Source organism: Chelonia mydas, chromosome 2 (genome assembly GCF_015237465.2).
Source record: "Chelonia mydas isolate rCheMyd1 chromosome 2, rCheMyd1.pri.v2, whole genome shotgun sequence".
Lineage (NCBI taxonomy): Eukaryota > Metazoa > Chordata > Testudines > Cheloniidae > Chelonia > Chelonia mydas.
In genome coordinates, this window is record NC_057850.1 from 204,528,212 (window position 1) to 204,549,121 (window position 20,910).

The window sequence follows — 20,910 nt, forward strand, 5'->3', positions numbered from 1 at the left end:
TTATCCCAAATCACTTTATTAAAGGAGGAGTGAAGGAGGAGGTCTCGCAGCCTCAGGGGATGAATTTGAGGGGACGAATTTACTCTGAGGCTTACTCTCAGGAGCCCACTCAGGCTGGATTTGAATTGTGGAAACAACATTGTTGCACAACAGCTTGAAATTTCTCAGGTGGGGGGAAAAAAACAACTTTGCTGCATTCACGCCCTTTCTGTTTGGATTCAGAACAAGACAGCTCACCTTCCTCAGTGGAGGAAGAGGAGGAGGAGGAGAGTCAGAGGACTCTGTCTCCTGGATTTTTGTGTGTGACTTTTCTTTCCCTTTTCGTAACCTTTTTAGGGTGCTCTGGGAGCATACATGGTCTGCTGCAGCTTTGGTGAGGCCTTTTACTGCTTGCCTTCCACAGGTTCTGCAGCACTCTTGAGAGGTCTGTCTCAGACTCCTTTCCTGCTGGGTCCCATTCCTCCTGGGAGATGTCTGTGACCTACTGGTCGGCTTGAGAGGGAGCGGGGGGCTGATTAGAAGTCTTGCTTCTTTCCCCAGGGCTCTCAGGTCCCACTTTTAGACTTGGGGAGGGATTTGTGGCCCTCCAAGTCTCCCCCCCTTTGTTCTGTTGGGGCCCCTGGGACTTGCCCCCTGAGTAGAGTGGTCAGAGAGGATCCTCCTCGCTTTCGGAGCCTCTCCCTGCTCTGCACCCAGGTTCCTAGTCCATTTGATCCCTGTTGGAGTTGTGGCTGCCTTGGTAGATGTAATGGGGTTTGCTCACCTCTCTGGCACCTCCTGCTGGAGGTCTTTGGAATTAGCGCTGCATGGTCGTGCACCCTTTTTGGGTGGTGCCTTGCTGCCATCACTCCCGCTGTAGGACCCACATCTCTTCAAGGATCACAGCATCCCCTTCAGCGACACAGCCCTCTGGTCGTGCCGCACACTGTGCTCCCCCTTTCCGGGGGACCTGAAATCCACTGTTCAGCCACTTCCCTTAGTGGCAACTGCAGCAAATTGTCTGGCCACTTACTCATGGCCCAGCATCCTCTTTGTCCTTGCCTCAGGGCCTCAGCCTGTAAACCCCAGCAGCCAGGCAGGAGCTGTTTCTTGCTCCCCCAGTCCCTGCTCGCAGCACTGCTCTATCCAGGGTGCTGGCAGTTCTCTCAGCACCTCCAGAGACACAGTCCTTCCTCCCTGGATCCCAGCAGAGAACTGCCCTCATCTGCCCTGCAGCTCCCTTTTTATATGCGCCTACTTGGCCATGATTGGCTGCTCCCTTCAGCCCTTCTCTGATAGGCTGTACAGGAGGCAACTACCATAGGGCTCTATTAACCCCTTAGAGCCCAGAGTGGGGCAGGAACCCCACCACAGTGGGTAAGGGACCCCATTTGCCTGTCTGCCTCCTAGCCTCAGGACCTAACAGAGTCAGGGAGGGAAGGGGAGGCTGGAAGCAGGCAGCCTCACCTACAGAGTACTGCTTGGATTATACCCTGTGCTTTCTTGGCTATTCTGCCATGCCTGCAAGGGGCAGAGGAGCTGGCAGGGAGATCGTGCAGCAGAGCTCAGAGACGGTTAAACCCCCAAGTGGTTAACTGACCCAGGAAGGAGAGGAATCTTGGAGAGGGAGAACGCTGCTCTCCACTGCCCAAAAACTGGGCAGAAACAGCTCAAATTGCAAAGTACAGGCAGGAGCAACAGAAACTGCCCCAGTCTGGTGTAGTGGAGGCAGAGAATCTGGCAGCAAGCAGAAGCAGAGGAGGTGTGGCCAGAGCGGGTGGAGCTGATCTGCCTCCACGAAGCTGCAAGCGCGGAGAGCAGCCTGGATGCCCAGAATTGTGGGAGACACTGGGCTGCAGAAAGCACTCCAGACAAGCCGCTTAACCACTGACTTGTGCAGTGTGTGTGTTAGTGGTGAAAGGATTATTTCTACCATTAGGGTTACTATGGCAATGATTTCCACATACACTGGCATTTAAGTGGCAATCATGCAGCAGTTAACTTTGCTTGAAATAAGTCTAGTTGAAATGGTAGATGTACTGTGGGAGTACTTATATGGGTGGATATGAAGTATGTTACAGGCATGCGAGGCTACAGAGGGAGGAGCCTGATAAATTTCTCTATTGTAAGCAAAGCCTGTCTTCAAATGGAGGCTCTTCCAAAGTTTTGCTCTGTCATTGGGTCCCTTTTTTCTCCAGGTGTAGGAGAATGAAGCAAGACACTGCCAGATCTATGTATGTGTCATTTGAACCCCTTTCTCCTTTGGGACTAGAAAAGTTAGTATCTGTATGATAGGAACTGGCCCCAACAATGCAGTAGCATTAGGGGTTGCAACAATGTTGTAAGCGCTAGTGTAGATGGGCTCAGGCATTTTTATCACAATGCCACAAAAACCTTCCCTGAAAGGTGGTAAAAAAGTTCCCAATCCCAGTCTACAGTAGCAGCTTAGCATTAGTGCAGCAGCTAAAGCATAGAGTGTAGTTGCACTCGGGTATTTTGAAGCTGTTTTTCAGCACCATTGCATCCGTTATCCATGGCGTAAGTTCTTGATCTACATTAGAACAGGCATTTTTATCCCGTGTCACAAGGGTAGCTATTTCCCTAGTGTAGACAAGGTCTTTGAAAGAGACAAGATGAGTGAGATAATCTCTTATTGGACCAACTTCTGGTGGTGAAAGAGAGAAGCTTTGAGGTTACACAGAGATCTTCTTCTTCCTGAGGAAGAGCTCTGTCTAAGCTTGAAAGCTTGTCTCTCTCACCAAGAGAAGTTGGTCCAATAAGAGAGATTATATCCCCCTTGTGTCTCTAATGCTATATCTACACAGCAACTAGACTCCCTTGGCTGGCCCATGCCAGCCAACTCAGGCTTGCAGGGCACGGGCTTCGGGGCTGTTTCACTGCTGTGTGGACTGTGCTGTGTGGACAGGGACCCTCTCATCTCACAGGGTCCTACAGCCCAAGCTCGAGCCCAAGCCCAGAAGTCTACACAGCAATGAAACATTTCCGCAGCCGGAGCCCTGCGATCCTGAGTCAGCTGGCATGAGCCAGCTGAGGGTGTCTAGTTGCTGTGTAGATATAGCCTAATATCCTGAGACCAACACAGCTACAACACGGCATATAAGGTCTCTTGAAAGCACTTTCGCTTCAAACCCTCCAGCAACGTCAGGTGAATAGACCTTAACAATTCTGCAGAGTATTTTCAAGGTTCCCCTAACTGGGAAAAGTCATATCCCATTAACATTTGGAGAAAAGCTGGAGAAACTGCTGGCTGACAATGTGGCACAAACCAAACCGTGACAGGAATTTTCCTAACTATTCATATGACATAAGACCTAAAAGCTTTTCATTAGCCAGACATATTCACAATTATAAACACGTAAGTAAAAAAGTCATTGGTACAATATATGTCGATTGCAGCTGTCAAGGTTACTGCCCCACTCTGAACTCTAGGGTACAGATGTGGGGACCTGCATGAAAACCTCCTAAGCTTACTTTTACCAGCTTAGGTTAAAACTTCCCCAAGGTACAAATTAATTTTATCCTTTGTCCTTGGAATAACCGCTGCCACCACCAAACTCTAACTGGGTTTACTGGGAAACGTAGTTTGGACACGTCTTTCCCCCCAAATCCTCCCAACCCTTGCACCCCACTTCCTGGGAAAGGTTTGGTAAAAATCCTCACCAATTTGCATAGGTGACCACAGACCCAAACCCTTGGATCTGAGAACAATGAAAAAGCATTCAGTTTTCTTACAAGAAGATTTTTAATAGAAATAGGAGTAAAGGAATCACCCCTGTAAAATCAGGATGGTAGATACCTTACAGGGTAATTAGATTCAAAACATAGAGAATCCCTCTAGGCAAAACCTTAAGTTACAAAAAAGACACACAGACAGAAATAGTCATTCCATTCAGCACAATTCTTTTCTCAGCCATTTAAAGAAATCATAATCTAACGCATACCTAGCTAGATTACTTACTAAAAGTTCTAAGACTCCATTCCTGTTCTATCCCCGGCAAAAGCAGCATACCAACAGACACACAGACCCTTTGTTTCTCTCCCTCCTCCCAGCTTTTGAAAGTATCTTGTCTCCTCATTGGTCATTTTGGTCAGGTGCCAGCGAGGTTACCTTTAGCTTCTTAACCCTTTACAGGTGAGAGGTTTTTCCTCTGGCCAGGAGGGATTTTAAAGGGGTTTACCCTTCCCTTTATATTTATGACAGCAGCCAAGAATAGACAGATTATTTATTGCCTGTCATGGATTGTATCACAAAATTTCATAAACTCGCTCAGAATTTAAATTAGACTCATAAAGCTAGTCCCTGGAAAATAAAGACACACTAATTTAGCATTTCAGCTGAATGGAATAAACAAACACTTTTTTATTTTTCAAAATGATAGCAAATCTGTTTTTAAAAGGGAGAAAGTTTCTAAGGATCTGAGGGTTGCAAATGGTGATTCCAATGAAATTCTTCCTTATCCCCATAAGGCCTTTAAGAAGTAGTTCTTTATGGAGTTATACAATCCTCTACACTTTTTGGATTGGTGCGAATAGGAGTTTTATAGACTGTAGAGGAGGTAAAATATTTGGGAAGGAAACAAAGGGAACTTCAGCACCCATTGGGATTGTCCTACACTAATGCAAATAAGAATACAAGGACATTTAACTCCTCAACACCAGCAGAATTGGCATCTTCTACTATCAGTTTGTCTAAGTATTCATACTATGCTTCTCACCATGGCTGAAGTTTGAATGAGCATGTATCAGTGTAAATTTGATTCCTGACCCCAAAAAGTTAATCAAATTTGACAGCAATTTATGCTGAATTTACAGGTGAGCTGAATGATTAATTATGTTGTGGCTGCTCTCCAAAATCTCGGTGCACTCTTGTTCTCTCACAACTTCATACATCAGCAATAGCCTAGCACACTTAGATAAGCGCTAACATAACGTACTTTGTGATGTACCTGTTTTATGCCCCCTCCCCCTTCTTCAATGGGTTTGAGAGGCCATTAGAGTTAGTGAATAGATATGGGATGATGTTTTTTCCAGAATGCTGACGACAGCCAGCATGGCGGGCCAGGCTCATGGCCACACTGGTGCAAACTGGCCACATAACCAGCCAGTTTGGGCAGGGGAGAAATCCTCTTAAGTAGGGGAACCCTCTGGCTTTGCAGGCCCAGACAGCCTGCAAACTGGCCAAGATACTGTCCAGAGGTGAGTGGCAAAGATGCTAGTAAGGTTTTATTCTGGCACCAAGTGTAGCAGATATGGCCAGGCAGAAGCAGGTGGGGCTAAAATGTCATTTTAGCCTACAGGTCCCCTGGAGTGGCTCCTCTCTCTTACACCAGGTTGTTGCCTGTTGGTCCCAGAATTTGGAATCTGCAAAGATGGCTTAATACCACCTTTGCCTCTTCACTGCTGGCCAGTATCTTGACCAATTTGCAGGCTGCCTGGGCCTCTCTCTCCAGCTGATCTGGACTGGAAAATGCAAGTGGGTATCTTTCAGTGATGGGGTGAGACTGGGGCAGACATGAGAGCAGGCTGGTGGGGGGGGGGGGTGATTATGGTGGATTGGGAGAAGCTACCAGAGAATATGGCTGATTATAGGACCCCCCAACCCCCATGGGTGAGAGTGTATGGCCATCTTTTGTTACCAAAGGTTGCAACACAGAGATCTGCTTAGATTCATGCAGCACAGTCCACATACTTTAACAGGCATTTGGTTGTGTGGGGTTTCTGTTGCAAATCTGAAGAAGAGTTTGTTCCGTTTTCTGGGTGTCTGGCTGTTTTATGTTGTCTGGGATTTGCTTTTGTTGCATTGTGTTTTATTGCTCTGGATTGTAATTTTAAAGGGAGACTGATATTGGTGTGTATTATTTACAGTGAAAATAAATAAATATTCTTTTAAGTAGTGGGGGGTGTAGAATTGTGGAAGACTAAGTGAACTGACCCATGTTACCTTCATCGTATTTGCCATTTTCCTGTTAAAATTTCCTCCTTTGAAATACAAGTGAAGAGGCCAGATGTATACACTGGGAGGTTTTCCAGATTCATTTTTTAAGAAGTGAGGTGCAGCCACAGAGCCGTGTCCTTTCCCCACAGATAAGATGAGCATCATCACTGAACGCATACTCCAAGCATAGACTAAAATACACTAAATAGAAAGAGCTGGTTGTTCTGGCCGCAGCAACTTCTAATCCCACAATATTTTAAAGAATGGTCTGATACTTGACACCTCCAGGCCTTTTATTTCAAAACGACTGTTCCAGCAATACAGACTTGATTGAATTTGGCTGGCTATTGCCACACACAGGAATGCACTGACGAACAATGTTAAGCAACATGCCAAGAACGATATACGTACAATCATCTTCCTGTACGTCACATGTAACGCTGACACCTTTCTCTAAGATGGCAAAATGATGGGACCACATGCCTAATGGTTGTGGCAGCTCATATGTACTGTCGGTTGACCGAAGTAGAACCCTTTTCTAAACCTTTAATGTCCAATTGTGCATGTCTCCTCAAATGTTTTGCCCAGCTCTATTAAAACAAGTTCAAAGTTATCAGATTGGAAGCAGATTGAGCAGTGAAGCATTTTGGCCTCTACTCTACATTATCTGTGTTGATGTGACTATGAGATCCCATTAACTAGGTACAGATGTTATATAGTTCATACATTACGTGGCCTTAAAATAAACTAAGTTTGGCAATCCCCTCCATGTAATATTTGAATGAATTTCCACATTATAGGCTTCAACTTTACCGTAAACTGACTTAACAATTGGTTCCAGTGTAAAAATAAAACCAGACAAAGGGACACATTTGATTCCAGTTTGGATAACAGGGAAATACTGTGAGAACAGCCACTGATTTCTCTATAACCAGAAGTGAAAAGTCACTTTCCTGCACATGTCATGGTGGTGCCAGCAGAAACTCACCAGCCCCTTCCCATGTGTCTACAGAGGCTCAATGGCCCGTAGTGGAAGTAGCCCTTCCTGGTAGCTGCTGAGAAAAGCTGATTGGGGATGAGGATGAATGGGGAAGAGTGGCCACATGTATTTTGGTGAGGTTGAGAGCAAAGTTTATGTGTTTTTATATTTTGTTTCCCTCAGACCTAGAAGCAGGGAAACAAAAGGGCAAAGGAGATTATAATTATTTTTAATTTTTGTCTGTCACAAGTAAGCAGTGGCATCTGAAAGTATGAAATATTCCAAGCTCCTGTAGGGTGAAAATACTAAACCAAAACCAAAGGTGGTTTTGATTTTGTCCTTGGCAAACCAAAAGGTGAGTTTGCCAGAAGCAAACCCAAAACAGGGCTGACCGAGTCTGTCTGTCTCTCTAATAAGTAGATGACATATGTTCCTCAACTGTTGTTTAAGCATGATGGTTGACTATATTAAGGGAAAAACACACTGAGAATGAAATATTATAACAGCTGTGTAAACCACTATGACTATAGATGGATCAACATTTCTAAAACTCCATTTAAAAAGCTGAAAAAAATGCTTAAATCTAACTTCGCATGGTGAACCTCCACCCCCCCCACCGTTTTTTGTTAAGTAGCTATTTACACAGTTGACATTAATCAGCTCCAAAAAGGAGCCATCATAGTCATTGGGCCAATAATAATTATTTTTAAGTCTTTTTGAAATAGCCTTAATGGTTTCAAAAGAACCAGTAAGTTCTGTTAGGTCAATAATACAGGTTTTAACAATACATTTTTAAACAAACAGTTTGTGATCTATTTTGTCAATATATATTTCCATGAAAGGCTTGTAATCATTAATATAAAAGCAGTTTAAAATAAACCAGCATGCCCCAAAGGATCTTACCAATAGGATTAAGTCAACTAAAGCTGTGACACAAGGAAAAAATAAATGTCTGTTCTCTGTTTTTTTACTATGTGCCTATGTTTTGAACCTGCAGACATCTCAGTAATGAGATGCACTCATCCTTAATATTACTTAGCTGTGGGTTGTGTGCGTATTTATAAAAATAGATTAGTTGTAACATTAATGTTAATGAGAAACTTGCGCATTTACAAGTGCATAGTAATGTCCTTCCTTTGCCAGCAACTGGCTGTGAGTCCCTTGTTCCACTACTTTTCCATTATGAATCACTGCTATGACATCAGCGTTCTGGACAGTCGTCAAGCGGTGAGCAATAATAATGCAGGTTCGACCCTTCCTGGCATCGTCCAAGGCTTTCTGGACAATCTGCAGACAGATGCAGTGAAAAAACTTGTTATTACCTGGAGAATCTTCCCTTTCACAGGTTACACCTTTGCCTTTATAGTTCACGTTAGAGCTTGGGTGTTCCTCACTGGGGTTTAGGAATCAGTACTTCCGATGCATGAAGGAGGCCTCAAACACAGGGGCCTGATATTACAACCTTTATTTGTGTGAGTAATTCCACTGAAGTCACTGAGACTACTCTCATGAACAAGGGCTAGCAGAATGAGGTCCATAAGGAACTAGTTTGGACCAACATAAAACTTAGATTTACTATGCAACACAACTAATTTGCAGAGGTGTAATGAATTGTCTGTGATATTGGCTGCTTACCAAATGTGTGTGTTATATTTGACATTGCATGCTGTCTGTTAGTTTCTCTGAATTCGGCATGTAGTTGGAAACAACCTCTGTCCTCCCCCAGATATGCACTTGTCAGTCAGACATGCACAGTACTGAGATCATTTTGCAGAAAGCAGACCAGCCAAATACATAGACATGAATAAAACTTGCACGTTCATCGATAGCACCAGCAATGCCAGACACTTCTTGTTGCCCATAAAAATCCAAAATTCAGGATCCCGACATCTGCCTCACAACTGGATGGTATTTTGCATGGTTGCATTTTTCACTTCTACTGCATCCCTATCCAAATGAACAGTTTATTCGTCCCTGTGGAGTCTCCCTCCTCTCCTGGAGATGGTGAATGCTGTGAGGAAGCTCAGCCAGCTGAGCAGCAGAGGATAGCTTAATTACTCTTTCTTCACTGCACAGCATCTCCTAAGGGGTAGGAGGTGTTGCTGAAACCTTTTTTCCAAGCCAGCTGCTCCTGCATGTCACCTCTTACCCGCTGAATGCAGGTGGATCAAAGGACTGGGACGAGGACAGAGGCAGGACAACATTAAACTTCATTGTTCCATTCTGTCCTGACAGAACAGCAATTCTACTGGCAGAGTGGATCCCTCTCGGTCTCTGTAGCAACACCTGTTTACCCAGACAGAGCAGGAAATAGTGCAGAAAGAGACCCCTTTTGCTGCTAGTGCTGCTGGCTGAAGGGAAGAGGAAGGAACTGGTGATTTGCCTTACAAGGCCTCCTCTAGTAGATCACAGTCTACTGTTTGAAGACACCTGTCTCACAGACTCAGGAGTTGCTAATTATGAATGGGATTTTCCGAAGTGCTCAGCATTGGCCTAACTGTGAACACATTAGAAGTCCCACTGACTTCATAACTGACTTTAACGGAACTGAGGCAGGCCAAAATTGAGCAGTTCTGAAAATCCCACTTTGTCTCCAGTCCCAAGTGTTGCTGAACACCATCAACTCCCAATTTAGACACCAGGAGTTGAGGGCACTCTACAAAAAGCAGGCCGTAGACAGAGAGCGAGCTAAGGATTGTTGTGTGGAACTTCCAAAATTGTATTGTAGACGGAGCGTCTGTGTTCATGCACTGAAGCTTTCGAACTCCATAATTTTGTGTGTATTACAAATGGTATAATGTATATTACTAACCTTTTCACTTTCCGTGTCAAGAGCAGATGTGGCTTCATCTAGAAGCAGAACTGCTGGGTTACGAACTAGAGCACGAGCAATTGCTATTCTTTGTTTCTGACCTCCAGAAAGTTGTGCTCCTTTGTCACCCACTTGGGTATTATACTTCTGTATAAGTAAGTATTCGTTGTGAAGGAAAGTTAGAAACAGAAAGTTACATTCTCTGCTATTAAAAATATACTATATTAAGCATTTCCACCTTGAAAGAAAAAAAGAATAATGTAATTGTTTTTAATAATTAAAATTTTATAAGACTTTAGTAACTGTTTGAATCAAAATGCATCTCTACAGTTACACATATTGATAACTGCTCTGTAATGAAAATTCATCTCAGCATTAGAAAAAGACTAACTCCCAAGTGATGCAACCACTGATGTGTCTAGTCAAAGACACCTGTATTTATACATATAGATCTCAAGAGACATTTGTAATTTCAAGGCCCTAAAGACCCACACTCAGGAGGTGATCCTTTATTTCTTACACATCCAAACTTTCTTCCATGCACATTTTAAAAAACTAGGTGGTAATGAAAAATAAATATTGTTTTTTTCAATTTTCAATTGTCATTTTCAATTCTATGTAACTTTACAGTACGCCTGATTTCTTTGGGCTTTTCCAAGGTCTTTCTCCACTTTGAGAACTAAGTCCATGGCAAACATGAAGGTTAAGATGTACTTGAAACATTTTACCTTTCAGATAAGACTAAAACTAGAGAAAGTTTCAGCCAAAAACAGAAAAAGAATTGGCAAAGTTTATGAGGAAATGAAAATAAAGGTTTAGAATCAAATGTCTCTTTTATAGTTGTTATATAACATCACTGTGATAGAGGAAAACAAGAAGACTGGAGCTCGGATTTTGCATTTGAATTAGCTAATTATGATTATGAATGTGTTAAAACATATTGCAAGTTACATTTTTAAACATCAGCTTCCTATTTTCCTCTCTGAGAATTGACACACAAGAAAATAAGCTTTTTTTAAAAAACAAAAAAGCATATTGTTTTGCATTAATGGGAGTTGCTTAGATAGGTCCCAGTGAATAGTTACCCCACACTGAGAATGGAAAGACATTTTCATTTACCTCTGGAAGATTTTCTATGAAGGTGTGAATATTTGCTGCTTTAGCTGCCTCTTCAATCTCCTCCTGACTGACAACCCTACTGTTGTCTCCGTACTGGATATTTTCAGCAATGCTGCAGTCAAACAAAATAGGCTCCTGTGACACAATACCCAATTTGGACCTTAACCACTGCAAATGCAAATACTTGGTATCGAATCCATCTGCAAACTAGAAACAGAAAAAGGGAAAAATAATTCCCTGCAGAGTGCAATACTCCTCCTCAGGCATACAATGTAAACGTGAAACATGAATCTGTAAAAATCCTCTGACCTGTGTTAGAGTTACAGTAAAAGTAAAGTGGTTGGTGAACCACTTCTGATTTAATAATAGATGACCAGATCTTTCATCCAAAATTGAACTGAACCAAAAAAAACTCTTCGAAAATTCAAGAGAAGCTCAGATAACCTTTTCCTCTCAGAATTATTTTTTTGTGCATGTCTAGCTCTGCTAGCTTCCGTAATAGATGTGGAATTGCCAATCTATAATGAGATGTGCCCACAGAATTTTCATCTTTACTGATGATGGCAGGTACCAGGGATCTCATGAGAAAGTCTGTTCATGAGCTTCTTAGATCTAGATGGTTGAAGAGCTCCGATAAGAATCCAAATCTTTGGGCATTTATTCAAACATCCTTTGACTCACCCATCTCTAGGCTATTCTTTTTGGAGCTCCCATCATCATTAATAGGCCTTGCATCGAAAGTCTCACCAAGTGATGAATTAGACCTCAAATTGTGTCATGTTAACGTGAGTACAGGACTAGTGACAAGGGTTACATTATGGGAAGTATATTCTAATGCCCCCTCCAATATATCAAGTAAATCAACAAAGAGATGCAATCTAGTGATCTAAAGCCAGGAGTCAGAAGATCCTGAGTTCTACTCCCAGTTCTACCTTAAGCAAGTCCCAAGTCTTCTCTGCAGAACCAGGACCTGTAACACTTATCCACCTCAAGAGGGGTGTTGTGCGGATGTTTTAATATTTGTAAAATAGTTTGAAGAACAGTTCTATAAGCTCTAAGTGTTAATAGCTGCACAAATCTCTTCTTACCACTTGTCCTGCTATAGGGTCATAAAATCTCTCCAGCAGCTGAATGGATGTGCTTTTGCCACAACCACTGCTCCCCACCAAGGCTAGCGTCTGTCCTTTATTAACCTTCAGGCTGAATCCTTGCAAAACTTGAGCTTCTGGTCTTGTAGGGTATACAAAATGGATATCCCTGAATTCAATGTTGCCATCAAACTGACTCTGGAAACGGTAGAAAATACAAATGTATGACAGAAGACCTGTCTATCTTGTACAGAAGCATCAAACACAACTCGGTATGGTCATTTAAATGAAGGCGTTGACAAGTCAATTGGAAATGGTATGGCATTTTCAAACCCAGAGCATTTTTGTCAGTTTATTATTGCTTAAATATGCAGTGACATTGGGTTGGTATCTTCTGTTTACAGGACCTCCTTCTTGAGGGGTTCTTTTCTGCATCTCTTTCTCATTTCTATCATTCCTTTTCAGCCTGGTTCACAAGAGCTATCATTACTTTAGGTAAGTAAACAACCCTAATACCTCTCTTTTATGTCACCAATGCATATAATCCAGACACTATCATTGTGTGTGGAAAACATAGTTCCTGCCCTTGGGAGTTCACTCTCTAAATAATGTAATTTAAACACACAGTACACAGGATGAACATAGTACAAGGTGAACATCAGATCTCAGATTGGGTTAAACATTTTTACTTTGATGGATTATTCGTAGTTTTCAAGGACAACTATGTTTTAAGTGGTGGTTTGAATAAGGAAAGGGTAGTTGATTGGCTCTTTTATGTAGGAAGGGAGCTCTGAGTATAAGAGTTAGCAAGGAAGAAGACTTGAAGACAATGGTGAATGAAGGAGGAGATGTTAGGAGAGACTGTGGAAGCCTCGTCTGATGCCTTAGGGGGTGGCACAGCTCCAGGACCACAATACCAGCACTGTGAGTACAATGGGCTGTCACAGCACCTAGAGAACTGGACTTTCAAGGTTTAAACTCTTTGGGCCAAATCTTAGCTTCACTGAAGTCAAAGGCAGCTGCTTCACTGGCATCAAGATTTGGCCTAGAGTGGTTGCACTTTCAATTAACGTCTTTATTTGCAAGAAGATATTTCCCCTGGACCACTAGTTGTCTGGGCATGTGGAGCTGACTCAGGAAAGTAGTCAAGCATGTGTGACTTAAAGTTGTGCCCATGAGTTACTGGCATGCTTACAGTATGTGCCCGAGTCCTTTTCTGAATCAAGGCCACTATCCAAAAGCTGGAATTCGAAAGCAATTTCAAGTTTCTGAAAGGCTGGTTCTGCTTGTAAAAGCATTTATGGTCTCTCAGTGCTTTCCGTATGAAATGTGTTCAGTTTATAAATACAAAGATGAGTTTCTGTCAACTCTGGGCTTTGAGAGACAAGCTGAGTTCTTTCCATCTCACATATAATCACCAGGAACAAAAGGTTCTGCAGGCCAAGTTACGTCCTCAGTAATACTTGTGCAACCCCTTTGACTTAAATGAGGTTACACAAAAGTTGTATGCAGTGTTGTTTAGCCATGTTGGTCCCTGGTTATTAGAGAGTCAACGTGGGTGAAGTAATAGCTTTTATGGGACTAACTTGTGTTGGTGAGAGAGACAAGCTTTCACAGAACTGAAGAAGAGCTCTGTCCAAGCTCAACAGCTTGTCTCTCTCACCGACATAATTTGTTCCAAGGAAAGATATTAACTCACCCACCTTGACTCTCTTTTACACAGATGTAACTGACTGGAACTTAGCAAACAAGTCTGCGGACGATGCACAAGAAGGAACAGAATCTAACTCACTCTCCTACACAGCTGCATAGTAGACAGGAGTAAAAAGCAGTGAAAACATACTTGTATTGCTCAAGCAGAGCAGTTAGAACTCTGGGCTTGTCTTCACTCTGGGGAGACTGACACTGCTGCAATTGATTCAGCGGGTGTCGATGGCAGAGCGCTCTCTGATCGACTCCGGTACTCCACCGGAACAAGAAGAGTAAGGTAAGTCAATGGGAGAGCGTCTCCCGTCAATGCAGAACAGTGAAGACACCGCGGTAAGTTAAGCTAAGCTACATCGAACCCAGTTACATTATTCACGTAGCTAGAGTAGCGTAACTTAGGTCGACTTACCCCGGTACTGTAGACAAGGCCTCAGAATAGCCCCAAGGGAGAGAACAGGTGAATGAAATGTCATTCTTCCAGTCACTTTTCAGACTAGAACTGCGCTTAAAAGTATTCTGTTAATTTCTCAAGCAAAAAGGTATTAAATGGCACTGAGCAAATATAAAATTAAGTTATTGCTATTAAATTTTACCTTACCTGTCTGGTCCTGTCTTCTGTGACATCGCAAAAGGCAATTTAACAAGATTAATACAATTAAGGACAATACAGTACCACCAGGTTTGTTAGTTTCAAGGACTTTCTAAATGACCTTACCAGTTTTGTCCCCTCTTCACTATAGCTGTCAATTAAGGGTTTCTGATCCAAAAGCTGAAAGATTCGTTGGGCAGAAACTTTAGCTTTGCCAAAATCTGGTGCCAAAGAAATGGACTGCCCAATATTCAAAGCAGCATATAGAACTGAAAAAAAGGCTCTGAAAACCAAAACACAAAACATCTTTCAGTTCATCTAAAGAGATACTTTTTTATTATTGTTCATAAATTACAAATGTTGTTTTTGTTATTTAAAACAAACAGACTTAACACTATCTCTAAATCCGAGAACTTTATGGCTTAGAAAAATTACACACACAGGATTAGAAACAGATTACAGCTACAAATATTTACAGGTACAAATATTTTTTTAATGGGTGGCTAATGGTATGTAATTTCTCCATGCAGAGGCATTTCACAAAGCCCGTTGTCTGCAATGAAGTGTCAGCAGTAAAAGTTTCTCCATAGTAAATAAACTGAGCCCGGCTCTATACATGCCAACACAACTGCTCCCATGCTTCCTCTCCAAGAAATAACCCTTCTGCCTGAATTGAACTCCTGACCAGATTCTAAACTGTAGGACCTTTTGCACCATTGCCTCAGTAATTAGACTTATATACAATTAACATGTGTTGAAATCACTGTCTTTGGACTGATGTGTACTCACATAAATACATTTTCAAAGTCAGTATAACAATTAGCAATGAGCCAGGCCGCGAACGTGAAGACTGCTGCATCAAAAAAGTAGAGTGTACACTGGGCTATTCCATAGGTAAATCCATATAGGGGGGCTTTTGTTAGAGAGTCCCTGATAAAAGAAAAGATTTATGTTAAAGGAAAAAATGGTCAAGAAATGCCAAGAGCAGAGACTGGCTGGGAGAAGGTCAGATCTTTGGATTAGGGGTGGCAAACCCTATACCTCACTCACTCAAATAATAATGAATAAAGCTGCATGCTAGGGGCTCCATGAAGGTGCCTCTGGAGAGAGCTTATGGCAAATGAGATCTCTTCATCCCAACTAGCTGTTTGTTGGATAGGACCTTAGGATAAAATTACCTTTAATAGGCAAAAACTTTTAACACTTGAATGTTGGTTTCCAGAAGAAATGTTTATGGATGGCCAAAGCAATCTGACACAAAGCAAACTGATAATTTCGATAAGTCTCTTATGATCTTTGAATGCTTGAATTTTTGGACAATTTGGATAAATGTAGTGGTCACCATAGAAAAGTCAATGTTTACAATACAGCATAACTGAAGCACTGCAGATATTGCCTGTTCTGAGTACGGGGGGCGGGGGGAGGAAGAGGAGTAGCAATTCAGACCCCACTGTGCAGTGGTGACCAATGTTGTTATGTGGGATGGTAAAACTGGTTTACCTTAATTACGTGCAGACCTTGCTGTGACAAAGAAACTGGTACTAGTTCTGACAATGCAATTTCTGCACATTTGAAATTTTCCATTCGGAAAAAAAGTAACAAAATATTTTATTCTGGGTTGGTTTGACCTGAATTGAAATACTTCTGCTTTGCACCCATAGCCATGTGACTCCGATAATGCATTATGCCACTCAGTCAGAGGGGAGACCACACTGCATCATGGGAGATGTAGTCCAAGCAGGGAGCCTGGCCCATAAGAGAGACAATGTTCCAAAACAGGGAAATGTAGTTTGATGTTGAACTAGATAGAAACAAAAAGTTTCAGGTCAGTTAAAGAAAAGAAAAAAAAATTAAATATTTCAATTATTTGGGAATATAAAAATATTTTGTTGGGAGAGAAAATGCAAAAATGGAATGGATTTGCCATTTCTAAATTCATAGAATCTCAGGGTGGAAGGGACCTCAGGAGATCATCTAGTCCAGGGGTCTCAAACATGCGGCCTGCAGGCTGCACGCAGCCTGTGGGGTTATTTTCTGGGGCCCGCCAGCTCCCCGCGGCACCCCGCCCCCCTAGCATTTACTGAGAGCGGGTCCGGCCTGCTGTGCACCGGGGGAAGGGCAGGCTCCCTGCCTGCCTGCCCTGCCCCGCACTGCTCCAGGACCTTGGGCGGGGAAGGGAGGGAGGGGAGGACGGTGCACAGGGGTCTGTGTATTGCCCTGGCCGTGCCTCCAGGTACCTCCCTTGAAGCTCCCATTGGCTGCAGTTCCCCAATCCCAGCCAGTGGGAGCTTCGGGGGAGGTACCTGGAGGAGCGGCCAGGGCAACACACAGACCCCTGTGCACCCGCCAGGTCCCGGCTGCTTCCTGGAGCAGAGCGGTGCAGGGGCAGGGCAGGGCAGGCAGGCTTCCCTGCCGGACCCACCCCCCGAATCCCCTGCCTTGAGCCCCCTGCTGCACCCTGCACCCCTACTGCACCCCAACCCCCTGCCCTGAGCCCCCGCTGCACCCTGCACCTCTCCTGCACCCCCCGGGGGGGGGGGGAATTGAGGTGGGGCAGAAAAGGGGCAGAGGGGGTGTTCAGTGGTGCAGCCCTCAGGCCAATGTACTAGCTCTCATGTGGCCCTCGTAGTCATTTGAGTTTGAGATCCCTGATCTAGTCCAACCCCCTGCTCAAAGCAGGACCAATCCCCAATTTTTGCCCCAGATCCCTAAATGGCCCCCTCAAGGATTGAACTCACAACCCTGGGTTTAGCAGGCCAATGCTCAAACCACTGAGCTATCCCTCCCCCAAATTGACATTTTTCTAAAAAGTTTTCTTTCCGAGAAAAAATTTGATATATTTTCACTTTTTGTCCCAATTCAGAGCAAAACAGAGTTTGAAATATTAGAATTTCCCACAGGATGGAAATTCAGATTTTCACTTATCTCTAGTGCTCATATATTTTTAAAATGTTTTCCAAAATAGTTTCTCGATAAATCATAATATTGTAATACAATGACCTGCCAGGACCAGAGACAAGCGCTAAAGCTGAGAATCCCATTTCTCCAATGAAATATAGATTTTTTTCTCATACTGATGGTTTATAGAATATTGAATCATAAAACTGTCATTGGCAGGGGACTATCATTTTCAATCCCTGCTTTTACTTAAAACATACTGTATTTAAGAGGAAAGAAACAAAATGGATGGTAGATTTCATTTAAATAAAATGGAGACTATGAAAATGTCTGACATATTTGGATATTAGAAATTAGCGCCTGTTGTGATTAGCTTGTAGAATGTGACCGAAAAGGCCAAAGGGGAAAAATAAATGCACCTTATTTCAAGATCTGCAAGTCCATACTTGCAGTGCAAGTTGAAATACATGGTGACGTTATGTAGTATAAAGTCTTTGCCACTTGACCTATGCAAGTCATTCTGCTGCAATACTTGTGAAGCAAGTAAATCTCCCATATGCATGTTAATTAAAACTTTATACCAGGTCATTACATTCTCTCTCTCTCTTATATACAAATTTTACATGACACACACACATAACATCTAAGAAGGTATTTTAAAGAAACCGAGTAAATACATTTTAACCCTTTTTAAAAGGTTGCCAAAATCCTTTCAAATCATTTATTTGTTTAATATTTTCAGTCTGCAAATGAATGTAATATGAATAAATCTTGAGTTGTTTTAAATTAAGAAAACATGTATTCATTGCTTTTAAAAAACAGAATTGTTTGAGAGCAAATCTTACCTGTATGGACCATTCAAACTTGCACTATATCTCTCACAGAATGCATCTTCACTAGTTAATGAAGCCACAGTTCTTATATTTTCAACTGCTTCTATTGAAATCTAAAATCAGGAGACAAGACAGATATGAAGTATTCTCTTATGTTTGAGTCTACTCCTACCACTATGTAGTTAGCACATCTGTAATACTTTTCATCTTTTGCTCTCCAAGTGTTTTTCTTTTTTAAAAAAGAAAAACAAGTATCACCCTCAGGGAAACTGAGGCACAACAATTAAATGATTTGCCTAAGGTCACACAGAGGTCTTTCTACTAAGCCAACATGGCTGATCTGTGATTCCTAAGTACTCCTCCCACCACCTGTACATTTTGTTGTGCAGCAGCATTAGCTGGCACTATAGAAGCCATTAAAAAGTAAGAAGTTGCTCCTTGCTCTCTGAGTACACGTATTCCAGGCAGCAGCTCACTGGAGGGCTGCATGCTACCTTGATTATGCAGCCTGAGCTGCACATTGAGCTGGGTGAGCCCCACACTCCTACTACCCACCCCCAGTGGGGACTCCTGCTCCTACCAGGCTTTCCCAGCCATATGCCAGGCCCACCCAGTCCGCCTCTCCTCGGCCAGCACTCCCACAAGGGTTACGTGTATCTTAACTTTTCATTTTCTAGATTTCAGATGTTTAAATTTGCATGTTCTTTAGGCCCCCGCCCCCGCCCCGGATCCTGTCTTCACTGGGGGGCAAGGTGAGAGGCTCAGACACTTCAGGAAGAGCAGGGTCCCTAGATCCCAGCTCACATGGAGGAGCAGGGCTCCCCCAGATCCAAGCATATACACAGAAGAGGAGAATTCAGGGCTCACAGCCCACCCCCAAATCTCCAGCTTCCTCTGCCACCCCTCACACTCCTCTAATCCTCTCCCTTCCCCTTATTTGAGGCCCCAACCCTTCTTCCTTCCCCTGCCACCCATCCTCATTTATCCCCCCTCGCCATGTGCCCGGTTCCTCCTTTCCCCGGGGTTGCTCAAACCCCCACTCAGCTCCAGGCCCTGCCCCCCACTCCACCCCTTCCTGCCTCTGCTCAAGGCCCCACTCCCCCCTCCCCCAAGGCCCCACTCCCATCTTCCCACCCCCTGCTGCGCTTCTTCCTACCCTATTCTGCCCCCGCCCCCAAGTGCACCTCATCTCCGCTGCTTCCCCTTTACCCCCAGCACCTCCTGCACACTGCGGAACAGCAGATCGTGGTGGGCAGGAAGCGCTGAGAGGGAGGGGGAAGAAGTTGATTGGCGGGGCTACTGGTGGGCGGGAGGGGGGAGGCTGCCAGTGGGTGCTAAGCAACCACTAATTTTTTTCACCTACAGAGTCGGCGCCTATTCCCCCATCCCTTGCTCCAGACCCCAAACAGCTCCCTTTTTCCCACTTAACTCTTGCACGGCAAATCACCCCTTGTAATTAATTTTCTTTTCAAACATAGTTCGAGAGCCTTCTTAATTATCTGTTGTGCTCAGATTCCATTTTTCCAAATTAAAACAAAACAAGAGTTTACATTTCATTCTCAGATTTCTGCTCAAGGTGGGCTTAGACCTTCAAAGCTTCTAGAATCTGTGAACTTTTTTTTTCCCCCTGGAGGCTGTGGGGAACTCCTTACTCAAATGAACCCACCTTCTGATCACTCACCCTACCCTATGCTTTCATGACACATAGCAAATTCCAACACAATCTGTGTAAACACACAGATTTTAGCATACTTAGTAGTCATCCTTTAAACAGGAAGGGCTTCCCCACCTTAGCTAGAGCAGAGCTGGTGCTCAGTTATAACGCTGTATAAAATTAGAAGACCAATGGAGCAGAGGTGCTCCACACATCCATCAGCATCATAACAGTCTCAGAGAGGTGTGAAGTGGCCCATTCATCTCAATGAGATGTTCTCAGCTGAAAGTGAACACCCAGCCTGAATCCAGCCAGAATCTAACTCTGAGTAAGGTGACCAGATAGCAAGTGTGAAAAATCGGGACGGGGGTAGGGAGTAATAGGCACCTATATAAGACAAAGCCCCGAATATCCAGACAGTCCCTATAAAATTGAGACACCTAGTAACCTAGCTCTGAGAGGCATAGGCGCCGACTCTGTGGGTGCTCCGGGGCTGGAGCACCCCCTGGGGAAAAATTGGTGGGTGCCCTGCCCCCCCCGCCCCAGCTCACCTCCACCTCCTCCCCTAAGCGCACTGCAGCTCCACTTCTCCCCCTAGCTCCCAGCGCTTGCCGCCACAAAACAGCTGTTGTTGAGCACCCACCGGTGCCGGGAAAAATTGGTGCCTATGCTGAGACATATGAACTGCTCCATTCATGCCAGTGGATTTTTCCATTCCCCCTCCCCATAGTTGGAGAGTTTCTGATATGTGTCAAGCATGCCCTTTCTCAGCTCCTCACCCCTCTCTCAGCAGTGTATTCGTGGGGCATGCTCTGAGTATGCCTGTTCTAAGCTCCCCACTCAGAGGATCCAGACTTCCCTGATCCAAGCTCACATGGGGAGAGGTAAAGAGGGGGGGCCAGACTCCCTCAGAGGGACAAAGCACCCCAGATTCCAATTCATGTGAGGGGGTAGGGAGACGGGCTTAGATGCCCCCGGAATGCAATGCCTCCTGCAGACCCTGGCTCACATGAGAGGCGGGATGGAAGGCAGATAGATCCCCATGGGTAGGCAAGGCAGCTTCAGAGCCTGGCAAACAGATGCGGGACAGGTGCACACAAATTCCACCTGACATGCAGGGGGTGGGGAGAGGGGCTGACTCCCTTAGAGAGCTAGGGGGTCCCCCAGATTCCAGCACACACACAAAAGGGACAGAAAGGGAGAATGTGAAGCTGTCCCTATTCCCCCCAGACCCTCTGCAACAAACCCTCATGTCTAATTCCCAGTATCCATTCCCTAAACCCAACCTCCTCTACT

At 44.0% G+C, this 20,910-nt stretch overlaps 1 protein-coding gene across 5 annotated transcripts in view; it reads right to left on the minus strand.

The window, feature by feature from the left end:
• Positions 1-4,404: 4,404 nt before the first annotated feature.
• The window catches only part of LOC102940117 (ATP-dependent translocase ABCB1), a 60,168-nt gene continuing 43,662 nt past the window's right edge, over positions 4,405-20,910 (minus strand). For 4 of the 5 annotated variants that reach the window (XM_037890571.2, XM_043541086.1, XM_043541084.1 and 1 more), the window contains 7 exons: positions 17,973-18,073; positions 15,019-15,159; positions 14,356-14,512; positions 11,934-12,131; positions 10,846-11,052; positions 9,727-9,873; positions 4,405-8,201 (listed from right to left, as the gene is read on the minus strand). In XM_037890571.2, coding sequence (XP_037746499.1) covers positions 8,004-8,201; positions 9,727-9,873; positions 10,846-11,052; positions 11,934-12,131; positions 14,356-14,512; positions 15,019-15,159; positions 17,973-18,073 — 1,149 coding nt within the window. In that variant the 3' untranslated portion in view covers positions 4,405-8,003. Of the gene's footprint in view, positions 8,202-8,401; positions 9,090-9,726; positions 9,874-10,845; positions 11,053-11,933; positions 12,132-14,355; positions 14,513-15,018; positions 15,160-17,972; positions 18,074-20,910 lie in introns of those variants that run through there. The other variant, XM_043541087.1, reaches the window with a different exon arrangement.